Consider the following 17,803-nt stretch of genomic DNA (forward strand, 5'->3'; position numbering starts at 1 on the left):
GATAAACCTTGACAGTATGGAAAGGTCTAAGTTTAGTCCACCTAAAGACAAAAAAAGAAAATTGTCTTAAATTTTTGCCTGTCCAAGGAAATCTTACAAGACAGTTCAATTTTAGAGAGTATTCCTTAAATTCATTAGTAAGTTACAGACTACTGAAGGTATCAGCTAATTCTCTCATTTTGCAATTCTGACGAGCTATCCCTCCTGCTTTTCCTTCAAGGAGACCTTGTGATTCCATATCTGTTTCATGGCATTCTTTACATCCTCATTCCTCAGAGTGTAGATGAGTGGGTTTAACATCGGGGTGATGGTAGTATAGAACACAGACACAGCCTTATCCAGTGGGAAAGTAGTGGATGGACACAGATAAATAAAGAAACAAGGGACAAAGAAGAAAGTTACTACAGTGAAATGAGACCCACAGGTAGAGAGAGCCTTATGCCGGCTCTCTGAAGACCGCTTGCGAAGACTGAATAGAATGACGGTGTAGGAGGCCAGAAGAATGAGGAAACACCCCAGAGCAAGAAGACCACTGTTAACAACCACCAACATATTTACCAGGGTTGTATCAGCACAGGCAAGTTTTAGGACTGGGTGGATATCACAAACATAATGGTCAATGACCCGATTATTGCAGAAAGGCAGCTGAAAGGTCAGGAGGGTCTGAACAAAGGAATGACCCAGAGCTCCTATCCAGGACAGTTATGCCAGCACAATACAAGCATTGGCACTCATGATAGTGGTATAACGGAGAGGCTGGCAGATGGCAGCGTAGTGGTCAAAAGCCATAACTATCAAGACAAAAATCTTAGCACAACCAAAAAAGTGGAAGGTGAACATCTGAGTTACACAGCCCCAGTAGGAAATGGTCTTTTTCTCAGAAATAAAGTCTGCAATCATCTTGGGTGCTGTGGCTGAGGAATAGGCAATGTCCACAAAGGACAGGTTACTGAGGAAGAAATACATGGGTGTATGGAGCGGGGGATCAGAAAAGACCGTAAGCAAAATGAGCAGTTTTCCCACCGTGATCACGATGTAGAAGAGGAGGACTAAGGCAAAGAACATCAGTTGCATTCCAGGATCTTGGGAAAGTCCTAGGAATATAAACTCAGTGACATTGTTAGCTACTTCTGTGGGGACCCAGATGATACTGGCTTGGTGGCTCTGGCTCTCTGCAAAAATAAATAAATATCACAAACCACTGTAAGCATGGTAAAGCCTAACAGGAACAGTCTTATGAAAATATTTAAGTGATGCTAAATAGGAGATGAAATTCTTCATATTTCTTGAACATAGTTAATGGGTATTTTCCTCACCATTAATTTTCTTACCACATTATTGACTCGCATTGGATTTTCTGTTAAACTTAGACCTATACTTCTCAAGTGTTAAATGTGTGTAAGAATAGTACACACCATGGGGTGCCTGGGTGACTCAGGCTGTTGGCCATCTGCCTTATGCTCAGGTCATGATCCCATAGTCATGGTACTTAGTCCCGCATGGGGCTCCCTGCTCTGCGGGGATTCTGCTTCTCCTTCTCCCTGCCATTCCCTCTGCTTGTAGTCACTCTCTCTCTGTCAAATAAATAAATAAAATCTATTAAAAAAAGAAAAGGAACAGTACACACCATAGAAGTGCTGTAAGGATCACCTTTGAAGTACCTGTCACCCTGTAAGAGAATATGTAATTATCATCACTCCTCTAAAAGTGACCAGAGAACGTGCTGAATGGAAGAAGGGAGAAAGCCTGGAGCAGAGTCATCTAAGGACACTAAACTCCTTTGTATGTTCACATCCTAATTCCCATTTATATGTATTTCCATGCTTTCCATGTTTAGAAAATGTATCTACTGCTGACACCCACCTGCTCAAATACATTCTTTGACTAGAGTAGTACCAGAATATAGTCCATATTCCTGAATGGCTTCCTGTCTGAGTTCAGGAAAGATGACTCAAAGATGTTCAGACAGCTGGTATATTCTTCCTGAATCATGGCTATCTCAACTCGATCTGGGGCTGAGAAAATTATTCCAAGTCTAAGACCCAAGATCTTTCTATTGTCTTCACTGGGAGAAAGAGCATAGGATTTAAAGATAGACCAATAGGGCCTGACTCAACAACCCTACCTCTTACAGGCTGTGTGATCTTAACACAATTTTCCTCACTTCTATTAACTTCAAAGTCCTTCCCTGGGAAAGAATAATGCCACTCATGTAAGGATTGAATTAATTAATGAGCATAAAAGCAACCAGTTACCAGTAAATCAAAGTCATATCACTTCAGTGAAAGAATTTCAGCAGCATCAGTATCAAATATCTGAACACTGTGGACCAGGGGCTATATGGGATGGATCATTTCCATTCATCTGCCCAGGTTCTTAGGTCAGATTTAGTCTCTCAGATAATGCCAAAGAATATATACTAGTTATAATGGTGTTAAAGAAATAAGATTGGGGGCACCTGGGTGGCTCAGCCATTAAGCATCTGCCTTTGGTTCAGGTCATCATCCCAGGGTTCTGGTATCGAGCCCCACATTGGGCTCCCTGCTTGGTGGGAAGCCTATTTCTCCCTCTCCCATTGCCCTTGCTTGTGTTCCCTCTCTCGCTGTCTCTCTCTCTCTCTGAGAAAGAAAGAAAGAAAGAAAGAAAAGAAAGAAAGAAAGAAAGAAAGAAAGAAAGAAAGAAAGAAAGAAAGAAAGAAAGAAAAAGAAAGATTGCACCCTTATTTCACTTCATAAGGCCACCTAAATTATTTCAAATAAAACAAATAGTAAGACTGCAACTTCCTGAAATCCTCTGGGAAAAAGATTTAGTCTTTTTATTTTTTAATTTTTTATTATGTTATGTTAGTCACCATACAGTACATCATTAGTTTTTGACGTAGTGTTCCATGATTCATTGTCTGCGTATAACACCCAGTGCTCTATGCAATACGTGCCCTCCTTAACACCCAAAGATATTTAGTCTTAGTTTCTTCTGTGAGCTCTTTGCAAGGAAAAGAGATAAAATACTCTGGATCTCTTTCCTAACAGCAAGTTCCATCCCACAGTAAGTTCTTTATGCAATAGTGTCTTTGACAATATCCCTCATAGAGACATTATGTCAATATCCCTCATATAGACATTATGACATTATGACATTATGACATTATGACAATATCCCTCATAGTCAATATCCCTCATAGAGACATTATGACTCATGTGCATGTTTTCATGTCTCTGGTCACTTGACATCATTTTATTACCTGTCAATCCTTTGAACTTTTACATATAGAAACATTTAAAGTCCCAATTTATCCTGTTCTTTTAATTGTTCACAACTGAGGAAGTAACTTACTAAGTATTTGTGGAACTGAGAAATAAGGAATAATAATCTGAATAAGTCTTGAAAAAAAAATCTGCTCATGCGTAAATGTACCACAACATAGACTCTTTTAGATACCATCTATATGATCTTCTACATTTCACACAGCACAATATTTATCCTTTCAGTTGATAAATATTTATGGAGCACATTCTCTGTGTCTGGCATTGTGCTTGGAACATAAAAAGATAAATAAAATCCAATACCTGACATAAAGTCTTTCATTTTAGAGTAATACCTTTAAAAGACCTTTTCAAATCCTCTTAGACTGGACCATAATTCATGAAAATCCTATACTTGTATAGATGAGAAAAAAAAAAAACTTAGTTATCACCTGACTGTATTCTACTCATCTAACCACTGGTGAAAGTAAAGTTCAGGGAGAAAACTGAATTATCTAGGTTGCACAGTTAGTGTAAAGCTGGAACTAAATTCCAATTGAAATAATATTGATACACTTTAAGTTACAGTAAACTACTTCCCAAATTACTCGATAGAGTTATTAGAACAGATGTTATAAGTGGTTGAATAATTTAAATATTCCTTTTTATCCTTGAATATGATTTGAATATATTAAAATTGTCCTCACCTCTCTCCTGGTTGTTATCTTGTCATTACAGATGGGAAACTTACTCTGGCCATCTTCTTGAGTCTGGTCCCACGACATGGATTTGGACAATCTGAGATCTTCTTGGATCAATAAACCTTTCTGAGATGGAAATGGGATCTGTATCTAGATATTCATGCTAAAAGATTGAAACCTATATAGTGATGTTTCTCTTATGAGTTTGTCCCATTTCACAAAAGGATTACACCTACAGCCTGAAAAGAGGTCCTACATTATTTATTCTTTCTCTCTCTCTCTCTCCTCTCAGAAGATTTTATGAGCTTATAGCTGTGCCTTGGCTTCTGATCTTGGTCTGTAAGACTTTATTTCTATATTCCTGGATGACAAGAGAGAGATTGCCAGCAATCTCTATGCATCATCACAGCCCTGAGGGAACAGCTAGCCAGGTGATTGGGTAGCATCTGGAGAGTATTGTTAGAGAAAGTGCAAGTATAATTCCCACTAAGGGACCCCTTGTAAAACTATATTGAAGGCTACTTGGTAAATTGCTAGTTAAAAATACGCAGGCTATTTTTACAGCTTTGCACAGTTTACTCAAAGTTGGTGCAAGGGAAGGTAGTTGATGTTTTGTATCATTATATTGCACCACTAGCCCAAGTACAGTAGTTCAAAAACTATTAAACTATTTTCATTTAAAATTTCATTTTAAAATTTGCTGAAGCTCAAGTACACAAGCACAATGTGCTAATTGGTGGCACAGTAAAGATAATGCCTCAGCCCTATATTGACCTGAATGAGTCTCTAAGGCATTGAGGTCAAGGGGGCTTCACAAGAATTGAGCATTACACCCCTGCAATCTAGTGTAAAATTTGTTACTGAATTACAGCGTGAACGTTCAGGTCATGCCTAAAGTTCTGTGTGTTTGAGTGGCACAACCTCAACAATGAGAAATGCAGTAACTCAAATAGCATTCATCTCAGTTAGGCAGAAAGGATTATCACGTTGCAGCACAGAAGTGCCTTTTGTTGTTGTTGAAAACAGTTTATTGTTCTATGACTCTCTAAGTTACAAATAAATGGCTGTTTAGATAAGGAATGGCCGACTGTGGAAGTACTGTTTTTACTGAATTCCCCAAATTCTTTTTGAGATGAAAATCTGTCACTGTTTCTCTCTCTCTCTCTCTCTCTCTCTCTATTATGTTATGTTAGTCACTATACAGTACATCATTAGTTTTTGATGTAGTGTACCACGGTTCATTGTTTGCGTATAACACCCAGTGCTCCATGCAATACGTGCCCTTCTTAATACCCATCACAAGGCTAACCCATCCCCTCAATCTCCTCCCCCAATAAAACCCTCAGATAGTTTCTGGGAGTTGACAGTTCTCATGGTTTGTCTCCCCTTCTGACTCCCCCACCTTCACTTTTCCTTCCTTCTCCTAATGTCCTCCATGCTATTACTTTGTTCCACATATAAGTGAAACCATATGATAATTGTCATTCTCTGCTTGACTTATTTCACTTAGCATAATCTCCTCCAGTTCCATCCATGTCAATGCAAATGGTGGGTAATCATTCTTTGTGATGGCTGAGTAATATTCCATTGTATATATGGACCACATCTTCTTTATCCAGTGGTCTGTTGAAGGGCATCTCGGCTCCTTCCACAGTTTGGCTATTTAGACATTGCTGCTATGAACATTGGGATGCATATGCCCCTTCATTTCACTACATCTGTATCATTGGGGTAAATACCCAGCAGTGGAATTGCTGGGTCATAGAGCAGCTCTATTTTTAACTTTTTGGGGAACCTCCACACTGTTTTCCAAAGTGGCTATACCAACTGGCATTCCCACCAACAGTGTAAGAGGGTTCCCCTTTCTCCAAAACATCTCCAACACTTGTTGTTTCTTGCCTTGTCAATTTTTGCCATTCTAACTGGTGTAAGGTGGTATCTCAATGTGGTTTTGATTTGAATTTCCCTGATGGCTAATGATGTTGAGCATCTTTTCATGTGTCTATTAGCCATTCCTATGTCTTCTTTGGAAAAGTGTCTGTTCATGTCTTCTGCCCATTTTTTGACTGATTATTTGTTTTTAAGGTGTTGAGTTTGAGAAGTGCTTTATAGATCTTGGATCCAGCCCTTTATCTGTAGTGTAATTTGCAAATACCTTCTCCCATTCTGTGGTTTGCCTCTTTCTTTTGTTGACCATTTCCTTTCCTGTGTAGGAGCTTTTTATCTTAATGAAGTTCCAAAAGTTCATTTTCACTTTTGTTTCCCTTGCCTTTGGAGACATGTTTTGAAAGAAGTTGCTGTGGCCGATGTCAAAGAGGTTATTACCTACATTCTCCTCTATGATTTTGATGGATTCCTGTCTTACATTGAGGTCTTTCATCCATTTTGAGTTTATTTTGGTGTATGGTATAAGAGAATGGTTGAGTTTCATTCTTCTGTGTATAGCTGTTCAATTTTCCCAGCACTATTTACTGAAGAGACTGTCTTTTTCCCATTGGCTATTTTTTTTCCTGCATTGTTGAAGATTAGTTGATTGTAGAGTTGAGGGTCCATATCTGGGCTCTCTATTCTTTCCCATTGATCTATGTGTCTGTTTTTGTGCCAGTACCATGCTGTCTTGGTGATCACATCTTTGTAATATAGCTTGAAATCAGGCAACATGATGCCCCCAGCTTTGTTTTTCTTGTCCAACATTTCCTTGGTGATTGGGGATCTTTTCTGTCTCTATACAAATTTTAGGATTGTTTGTTCCAGCACTTTAAAAAAATGTCATTGGTATTTTGATTAGGATGGCATTGAAAGTATAGATTGCTCTGGGTAGCACAGACATTTTAACAATGTTTATTCTTCCTAACCATTAGCATAGAATGGTTTTCCATCTTTTTGTGTCTTCTTCAATTACTTTCATAAGTGTTCTGTAGTTTCTAGAGTACAGTTCCTTTACCTCTTTGGTTAGGTTTATTCCAAGGTATGTTATTATTATTATTTTTTTTGGTGCTATTGTAAATGGAATTCACTAATTTCTTTTTCTACAGTTGCATTATTAGTGTACAGGAAAGAAACTGAGTTCTGTGCATTGATTTTGTATCCTGCCACATTACTGAATTGTTCTATGAGTTCCAGTAATTTGCGGGTGGAGTCTTTTGGGTTTTCCACATAAAGTATCGTGTCATCTGTAAAGAGAGAGAGTTTGACTTCTTTTCCAATATGAATACCTTTTATTGTCTGATTGCTGTTGCTAGGACTTCCGGTACTATGTTGAACAATAGTGGAGAGAGAGGGCATCCTTGCTGTGTTCCTGATCTTAAGGGAAATACTCTCAGCTTTTCCCCATTGAGAATGATATTCGCTGTGGGCTTTTCATAGATGGTTTTTATGAATTTGTGGAATGTACCCTCTATCCCTACACTCTGAAGAGTTTTAATCAGGAAAGGATGCTGTATTTTGTCAAATGCTTTTCTGCATCAATTGAGAGGATCATATAGTTCTTGTGTCTTTTCTTGTTTGGGCCACCCCTGCACTGATTTCTTGAGCCTATCTCTTCCTCTTTGTTGCTTTTGCTGGGACACATCCTCCCATACTTTCAAAGACAGGGTACTTATAAAGTAAATTTTGTAAATCTTTGCATGAATGAAAAGTTCTTATTCTACTTTCATACCTGATTGATGGTTTCGTTCTGTCTAGAATTCTAGGCTGAAAATCAGATTCAGGCACTTTTCTACTGTACTGAAGGGTCTAGCGTTGTTACTAAACACTCTAATGCCTTTTGGGTTTTGCATACTTTTTGTGGCCTATATTTTTTTCTGTCCCTCTCAATAATTTTACAATCTTCCTAACCTCTAGGGTAATAAAACTGCATAATAATGTGTCTTAGTTATTGTTTTCTCATCACTAGGGTGGGCACTCAGTACATCTTCTGGATCTGGAGACTTAAACCTTCCTCCTAAGAGTTTTCCTTTCATTGTTCCTTTTAAATTTTTCTCCTCTGTTTTCTCTGTTCTCCTGGAACAAATATGAGTTGAATGTTTTACCTCTTGCCTAGATTTTTCATATTTTTTCCTATTTTTCTTTTCTTTGATTTTTTAAAACTCTACTTTCTTAGAGAAGTTCTTTGACTCTATATTCCAACCCTCTATTGACTTGTCTTAATTTCATTATTCTCTTATTTTGTTTTCAAAAATAATTCTTTTGATTTTTTTTTTGTATCATGTTCTCATTGCACTACTGGAAATACTTTCTGTATATTGGATGGGTATGGATGCTGTATATTGTCAAATGCTTTTTCTGCATCAATTGAGAGGATCATATGGTTCTTGTCTCTTCTCTTAGTAATGTGTTCTATCACACTGATTGATTTGAGAATGTTGAACCACCTTGCATCCCAGGGATGAATCCCATCTTGTCCTGATGGATAATCCTTTTAATGTATTGTTGGATCCTATTAGCTGAGATCTTGTTGAGAATTTTGGCAACCATATTTTTCAGGGATATTGGTCTGTAATTCTCCTTTTTGATGGGATCAAGGTAATGCTGGCCTCATAGAATGAGTTTGGAATTTTTCCTTCTGTTTCTATTTTTGAAACAGCTTCAGGAGAATAGGTATTATTTCTTCTTTGAATGTTTGGTAGAATTCCCCGGGGAATCTGTCAGGCCCTGGACTCTTGTTTTTTGGGAGGTTTCTGATCACTGCTTCAATTTCACTACTTGTTATTGGTCTATTCCGGTTGTCAATTTTTTTCCTGTTTCAGTCTTGGTAGTTTATACGTTTCCAGGAAGGCATCCATTTCTTCCAGGTTGCTTAATTTATTGGCATATAGGTGTTGATAATTGTTTCTAATGATTGTTTCTATATACTTGGTGTTAGTCGTGATCTCTCCCTTTCATTCATAATTTTATTGATTTGGGTCCTTTCTCTTTTCTTTTGGATAAGTCTGGCCAATGGTTTATCTATCTTATTAATTCTTTCAAAGAACCAGCTTCTAGTTTCGTTGATCTACTCTACTGTATTTCTACTCTATTTCTGGTTTCTAATTCATTGATCTCTGCTTTAATCTTTATTATTTCTTTTCTAGTGCATGGCTTAGGCCTTCTTTGTTGTTCCCTCTCCAATTCTTTAAGGTGTAAATATAGATTGTGTATTCTAGATTTCTCTATTTTTTTGAGTGGTGCTTGGATGGCTATGTATTTCCCCCATAGGACCACCTTTGCAGTATCCTGTAGGTTTTGGACCAAAATATTTTCATTCTCATTCATTTTCATAAATTGTTTAAGTTCTTCTTTGATTTCCTGGTTGACCCAAACATTCTTTTTTTTAATGTTTTTTTATTATATTATGTTAGTCACCATACAGTACATCCCTGGTTTCTGATATAAAGTTCGATGATTCATTAGTTGCATATAACACACAGACCCAAACATTCTTAAGCAGTGTTTGAATTTCTTCCAAATTTTTCTCATGACTGAGTTCCAGTTTCAAAGCATTGTGGTCTGAGAATACACAGGAAATAATCTCAATCTTTTGGTATCTGTTGAGACCTGATTTGTGACCCAGTATGTGGTCTACTCTGGAGAAAGTCTCATGTGCATTCAAGAAGAATGTGTATTCTGTTGTTTTAGGGTAGAATGTTCTGTATATATCAATGAGGTCCATCTGGTCCAGTGCATCATTCAAAGCTCTTTTTTCTTTGTTTATTTTCTGCTTAGATGATCTGTCTATTGCTGAGAGTGGAGTGTTGAGGTCCACTACTATTAATGTATTATTATCAACATGTCCCTTTATTTTGGTTAACAGTTGGCTTATGTAGTTGGCTGCTCCCATGTTGGGAGCATAGATATTTATAATTGTTAGATCCTCTTGTTGGATAGACACTTTAAGAATGATATAGTGTCCTTCTGTATCTCTAACTACAGTCTTTAGCTTAAAATCTAATTTGTCTGATATGAGAATTGCTACCCCAGCTTTCTTTTGAGGTCCGTTGGCATGAACAATTGTTCTCCATCCCTTCATTTTCAGTCTCGACGTATCTTTAGTTTCGAAATGAGTCCCTTGTAGACAGCATATGGATGGGTCATCTCTTTTTATCCAATCTGCAACCCTGTGGTGTTTCATGGGAGCATTTAGGCCATTCATATTGAGAGTGATTACTGAAAGATATGATTTTAATGTCATCTTGTTGCATGTGAAGTCCTTGTTTCTATAGATTGTCTCTGTAAATTTCTGTTCTATATCAATCCTGGGGTCTTTCTCCTTTTACAGAGCCCCCTTTAACATTTCTTGCAGGGCTGGCTTGGTGGTCACATATTCTTTCTCCTTGTGTCTCCATCCATTCTGAATGACAGCCTTGCTGGATAAAGTATCCTTGGCTGCATGTTCTTCTCATTTAGTAGGCTTGAATATGTCTTGCCAGCCCTTTCTGTCTTGCCAGGTCTCTGTGGAATGATCTGACATTATTCTGATGCTCCTCCTTCTGTACATAAGAAATCTCTTCCCCCTTGCCACTTTCAAGATTGTTTCCTTGGATCTAAGATTTGCAAATTGTACTGCTATATATCTATATCTATATCTAGATCTAGATCTAGATATAGATATAGATATAGATATCTATATATCTATATCTATATCTATCTATCTATATCTATATATCTATATCTATATCTATATCTATCTATATCTATATATCTATATCTATATCTATCTATATCTATATCTATATCTATATCTATATATTGGTCTAGTCTCATTGATCTTGGGAGGGGTCCTCTCTGCCTCTTGGACACTAATACTTTCTTCCTTTCCCAGATTAGGGAAGATCTCAACTATGATTTACTCAAATACATCTTCTAGACCTCTCTCTTTCTCCACCCCCTGGGGAGCCCAATAATTCTGATATTGGAACTCTTCATTGAGTCACTAATCTTGTTCAGTTTGATTCCTTGGATTTTAATTTGTTTTCCCCATGCCACCTCATTTTTCTTCTTTTCTATCATCTTACCCTCTAACTCATTAATTTGTTCTTCTGCCTTGTTTGCCCTGGCAGTCAGAGCATCCAGTTTAGACTGCATTTCATTCATAGCATTTTTAAGCTTGGCCTGATTAGATCTCATTTCTGCCCTTAAGGATTCTACATTGCCATTAATATCTTTCTCAAGCCTAGGTATTGCCTTGATAACTTACTCTGAAATCTATTTCTGACATCTTGGTTATATCCATATCCATTAGTTCTTTGGCAGAGGTTACAGTCTCTGATTCTTTCCTTTCTTGGGGGTTCTTCCTCTTAGTCATTCTGTTCAGGGGTCATTGAGGGAATGTACAGAGTCCAAATTATTGACCAGGACCCAAGCAAGATGCACCTGTTTTATAGGGTTCTTAGGGTTGTGGGCCTCTTGTTCTTCCAGCCTGTCTTCTGGGGGAAGAGCCTGCTGTACTGTTACTCAGGCAATCCTATTTGGGCAGAGTTGCCCTGCCCCCTGTGGGGAGAGGGTGGGCTCAGTGAAAACCGGTTTTGGGGGGACTTTTATTCTCTGGTGGCTTTCTTTGGCAGCTTTCCGCATTTCTTCCATGAGTCAGAGCAGAAGTGACCATATCCAAACCTCTGTCTCAGAGCAGAGAGATTGCAGTCTGTTCTTCACTGAGCTCTCCAGGCCACACTGTCTCTGTTTCTGTCTGTGCTGCTAATACCCCGCAATGTCCTGGGTTGTGGGCCCCACAGCAGCTCTCCCAGCCCTCACTCCCAGGGCTGGGCACGTCTCTGCCCTTTGTGCTTCTAAAACCACCAGCCATCCCTGGTTCACAGGCATGCCTGTATAGATCCAGGTTGCAGTCTGGGGCACTGCCCTAAAGTTCTTTCCCTACCACTACAAGTGAATCTGTACCCAGTCCCCAGAGTGGGATGCTTTTGCCTTCCTGGTGCAAGTTCATGGAGTCCCCTTCCCCCTTCCGTTTATCTTCCAGTATCTGCCTGCAGAATCACGGCTCCCCATTTCATACCTCGAGACCAACTGCTGGAGATATTCTGCTTGTGGAGATCTAGATATATCTTCTTACATCTCAGGCTGATTTCATGGGTGTTCAGAAGGGTCTGGTAGATACCCAGCTCAATCCAGGGAACTGGTTTAAATAGGGTCCCCTACTCTGCCATTTTTTCCCTTCTGTTTCTCTCTTTCTCTGTCTTCCTCATCTTTCTGTTCTTTCCTTCCTTCCTCCCTCCTTTCCTCTTCCCTAAGGTCCTCTTTTTCTTCATTTCCTTTTCTCCTTTCTTCAAAAACACATCTCATCAGAGAAAGACAAATAGGTGATTTCATTTATATGTGGAATCTAAAAAAGGCAAACTTGTAGCAACAGACAGTAGAATGGTGGTTACAGAGGAAGGAGGTAGGGGAATTGGGAGATGTTGTGAAGGGGTACCAACTTGCAACTAGAAGATGAATAGGTTTTAAGGATCTAATGCATAGAATGGTGATTATAGTCAATAGTTCAAAACTGCTAAGAGAGTATATCTTAAATGTTTTCACCATTAAAAAGAAATGATAATTTCATGATATGATAGAAGTGTTAGCCAAAGTTATGGAGGTATCATGTTGCAATAAATAAATACCAAATTAACATGTTTTACAACTTAAACTTACACATTGTTTTATGTCAATTACATCTCAATTTGGAAATAAAAAAAGAGAGATTTAGCAAGCATTTTTCTTCACTGGGCACTGTGCCAGATCCTCCAGATATAAAGACCACCAAATAATGGGACAGCCCTATTAGTGAGAAGAAAATTGCAATAGGTATAGTGAGTATTATGCTGATTAAAGATAAACTGTGCTATGAGAATTCATATGAGGAACAATTAATAAAACCATACAAAGAAAAGATCAGAGACAACATCCAAGAAGATAAGACTCTCAATCTGAGTACTAAAAGTAAGAAGTGGGTCGGGGAGCCTGGGTAGCGCAGTCATTAAGCATCTGCCTTTGTCTCAGGGCATGATCCCTGCATTCTGGGATCGAGCCTTGCATCAGGCTCTTCCACTGGGAGCCTGCTTCTTCCTCTCCCACTCCCCCTGCTTGTGTTCCCTCTCTCACTGGCTGTATCTCTGTCAAATAAATAAATTAATAAAATCTTTAAAAAAATAAATAAAATAAAGGTAAGAAGTGGGTCAATAACTCTAGCAAAGGAAGCAACATCTTCAGAGATCTAGAGATATGAGGAAACCGCAATGAGTTCAAAGGCTCATACAATGGGATAGGACTGGCACCATAAGTGGGCACTGAGAGCAAGACTTGGTCTCAGAACAAGCTTAGTCTTTAGAACTGGACCCAAGGTTTAGAGTGATACTATAGCACAGTGAATAATGTGGGGACACCTAGGTATTACCCTAGATTTCCTTATCTCCCCCACACCCTTATCCCTTCAAGTTCCCATGATGATATGTGTATCAGACTGGGACAAGATGGAACTTGCAGATGAGAAACCATATACCTGAAGAAAGAAGTGGAAGAGACTGATGGGGACAGGAAAGAGATATTCACTTGAGAGGAAGCAGACTGTACTGTGAGTGTTTCCATTATGGATTTCACTATTTTCTCTAAGTAAAACAATCTCACCAGTTGCCTTGTTTGTTTATGGGATAATTACAAAAACTTCTTGGAAAAATAAAGAGCATAAGGACAATAAATCAATAACTAGCAAGTCAATAAATAAAAAATAGGTAACTTCGATAAGCTTATTCATTAAGGAAAAACAGCTGAAATGTAATTTAATAAAATAAACCTAAATAAAATGTGGTGTTTAGCTAATCATAATGTATCAGCATTGGCTCAGTAGTTCTGAGAACTATACCATAAAATGTAAGATGTTAACAAAAGGGCAAATAGTGTAAACTATTTCTGTACTATCTTTGCAATGTTTCTCTAAATTTTAGACTGTCCTAAATTTTTTTAAATATTTAAATTAAAATGATGGCTCTGAATTATGATGTTAACCAGAATATTTTTAAGACACTTAAAATGTGTTTTGAGGATACATATATCACCTAACATGAAGTTCTTGGATCAAGGCTGGTTTGTTTTTTTTAATTTAAATTCAATTAGTCAACATATAGTACATCATTAGATTTTAATGTAATGTTCAATAATTCATTAGTTGCATATAACATCCATTGCTGGTTTCAATATGAATGGAGGAGTTCCTAAGGATTTTATTGTCATATGGCAGGGGTCTGGAGTCAAAAGCTCTAATTCATCTTTCTGTCCTGTGTTTCTCTAGGATCAAACAATTGTATAGCCTTCTAGCAGCTTTTATTTTCCTTTTAACATAACACTTAATGATAATGGTAATATAAGCAGTCAATACTTTCTGAGCTCCAACCTTATGTAAAAATGCTTATTAGAGCTTTACAAGTATTATTTTGTATAGTTTTCTTGAGAAACTTATGAGGTGTATTCTATTACTGTCCTCACTGTATACTCAAAGGAGCATCAAGAGGTTAAGTTGCTTGTACCATGGTGAGTAGTGAGCTGGGCATGATGAAGCTGTCTGACTCCACAGTCCATATTTTTGCCCTACTCTCTCCTCTCTGCTCTACTCTTCCCAATTACCTGAGCTTACATATTGTCTTAGAACATTCTTCACCTTCCTCTGGTGTTTATTTGAAGACTTTAGATATGTAGGTGATCCGTTGATGCTTGGTGAAACACCCAAAGGCAAGATGTCTACCACACTTCCTGGCACATAAAGGGACTCAGCAGACAATTGTTAAATTAATGAATGGTTAATAAATTAATAATGAATTAATGACTTAATGGATGAATGAATATTAATAGATCAAAAAATCACTAGGAGTTGTTTATTAGAAGAACATCTCCCAGGAACTATTTTCTATAAATTAAAAGCAAATGTTTTGGTGACATGCTGACATCTCTCCAATAATAAATGCTTATTTCTAGGGCTCTTAAAGGGAGAAATTTGGCAAGATGTAGTTGGATTTTCTTACCACATGGGCCCATTCACAATGTGTACTTTGGAGCTAGGTAATAAATGTGCAATCTTACTTTCCATGTATTCTGGAAATATTAAGTCAGTTGTCCTGCCATGATTTCATGAACCAGAATTCTCTTTGCCTCCTTTCAGTTAATTCAGTACCCCCCAAAAGACCACATGAGCTGGAAAGAAGGGGCACACCTACCCTAAATATCTGTGGGACCCAGAGCAAGATTATAAATGGAGCCTGTATAACATATGTCTAAATCAATATAAATAAACATAACAAATTTGAATAAATTTAAATGTTCATACTCAGAGGACAATGTTCTCATGCTCTCATAATTACTACAAGACCAGTTTCAAATTTAAAATTTTAGGCTCCTTGACTAGGTGTAGGATGTAAGTGATGAATCACTGAATTCTATTCCTGAAAACAATATTGTACTGTATGCTAAAGAACTAGAATTTAAATTAAAACTTAATAAATAAAATAAAATAAAATATAAAATAAAATCCTCAGACTCCTTCAATTTCTACACCAGACATGGCAGTGCAGAAAGAGCAAGCTTTGGCCCTCAGTCTCCAGCCCACCTCTTCTCTTGGTTCTAAATCCCAATACAGGTGGTCTCTCATGTACGAATATGGACTCTGCCACCCAGACTTCCAGGCTCTGACCCCTCAGTTTACACACAGTGCTCTCAGACTAAAAGTTCCCATACCAGTGTAGGGGTTGCCCTCAGGAGGATAGAACCAAAGGAGAGACTCGGGCAGGCCCCAGAAGTGGGCTCAAGACATTTGAGTAGGGAACTCTGGAGATGACAGCAGTCATGTACAGACTGAAAATTCTTAACAGCTTATTAATAAAGAGAATTTTAATATAGATAATTAAGCAAGTATTGGAGGACTGAAAATGTCAATTGGAATATACACAACTCTTCCTTTTCTGAATAAAATGCTACCAATCCAGATATCAACAGGACAATTCAAATGATATCCCAAGCCTCTAAATTTTGCTGTGAAGGAGGAACATTGGGAAAAGGGACCTTGCAGCCTACAGATACATAAAGAAAGCTGGAGGTTCATGTCCCTGCAATGTGCCTGGATGACTGCACAGTACTACTTAAATCTTGTCAATTCACACACTACTCTCTGGCGGACAGTGTCCTCCTGTCTGCTCTTCTGGATATTCACTGTAGGCAAAGGACCTCTGTGGAAATGTTGGGCAGTGAAAGAGGCGAATGTGATCCATTCCAGGGATGGCAAGGAAAGTGTGATCCTCACAGGGGTGCTACTCCACCCTCACTCATCTTAGTAAGAAAGCATCCAAGCTCTTACATGACCACAGGTATTGCAATTTACCTAGAAAATCTTAATATTTGGTGGAGTTCCAGATATTTTTTCCTGAGTTATGTTTTTCAGCTAAGTAATTTAAAAAGCCTCTTCACTGCAACTGATTTGGAAATAAGTGAGCAAATATAAAAATATTGCTAAAAGCCCATTGTTGTGTTTTTATTTAGTGAACAGAATTAATACCTTTCCATAGACACAAAAAGTTGCAAAGATCTTTATGTCAGAAATAGATAACCTTAAATATAAATGTTTCTGGGCATGCTTTTAGTGATCTCCTAGTTCTGGAGATCCTCGGTAGATAAAGAAGAAAATATGCAATTAATCCATCTAATTGGGGTAAAGACTTTCTGAAAAGAAAAATATTAGCTTAAACTTATCTAAAATTCCTAGCTTTCTTGCTTGATCATACTTTTTCTGAGTGAACTTGTGAAAGTCATTTAAGAAGTCTGAGTTTACGGCACATGGGTGACTCAGTTGGTTGACCATCAGACTCTTGATTTGGGCTCAGGTCATGATCTCAGGGTCCTGAGGTTGAACCCTGCATTGGCTCCACCCTAGGAAGGGAGTCTGCTTGAGATTCTCTCTCTTGTTTTCCCTCTGCCCCTCCCCCCACTTGCCCTCTCTCAGCTCTCTAAAATAAATAAATCTTAAAAAAAAAGAAAAGAAATAAACCTGAGTTCATTTGTAAAAGTGAAGTTGAATAAGATTACCCACTTCTCAAAGTATCTTTGAGACTTGGAAATAATAACTACTCTAAACCACAGATCATTTTTTTTCTTTTTTCTGTTATAGGTCAGAGCTCTTAAATATTATGACCAGTAGAAGAACCAGCTTATAGCCCCCCTGTAACTCCACTTAGAGAAACTCAAGGGGAGTGGGATGCCTCTTCTAGAGAAGCCTCCAGGGCAGGACACTGGGAGCTTCTATCCCAGGCTTTCTTGTCTTCACATGTAAACTTCACTAAGAGCACTGTTTGCTTACATGAATTGAATTCAAGTGCATTTATAAAATTTGGCACAATATATAACACAGCCCTAGGTGAACATTAATATGTAGGACGGTTAGTTTTGTTTTCAGGCTTTCTTAGAGATGGGACAAAAGGGATTCACATTGCTTCAGAAGGGACCCTGATGGACATTAGAAGAAACCTCCTGACCTAGGAGTTGTTACACCCAGCGCAGCAGGACAAAAAAAGAGACAGGCTACCTTCTTTCATTTGAAGAGAATTTAAAAGTGAAATGAAGTAAATAAATGAAGAGTAGTTATAGACAAAGGATAGAAGAGTTGATCTTTCAAGGTGTCCTCTTGAACCTACTACTCAATTTCTGGGCCAATAAACACTCCTGACTTCCCTGCTTAATACTGAACATCCAGCAAAGCCACTATACCTCGATAGCAATCAACAGCAATGCATCCTAATTTTGATGCCAGCTTTTATGCCAAAGTCATCACATTGGTTTCATGCATATACGCATGTACAGGATGAGTTAAGATTGTCCCAAGAAAGTTATGCTTTCTAATTCACCTCTTCCTGT

The 17,803-nt window shown here is 38.0% G+C and overlaps 1 protein-coding gene across 1 annotated transcript; it reads right to left on the reverse strand.

Moving 5' to 3' along the window:
* Window positions 1–195: 195 nt before the first annotated feature.
* Window positions 196–1,131, reverse strand: LOC125281049 (olfactory receptor 4S2-like). Its single transcript, XM_048212468.1, is given in 1 exon segment — window positions 196–1,131. A coding segment is annotated over 1 exon segment (879 nt). The 5' UTR covers window positions 1,075–1,131.
* Window positions 1,132–17,803: the final 16,672 nt, after the last annotated feature.

Source organism: Ursus arctos, unplaced genomic scaffold (assembly GCF_023065955.2).
Source record: "Ursus arctos isolate Adak ecotype North America unplaced genomic scaffold, UrsArc2.0 scaffold_6, whole genome shotgun sequence".
Lineage (NCBI taxonomy): Eukaryota > Metazoa > Chordata > Mammalia > Carnivora > Ursidae > Ursus > Ursus arctos.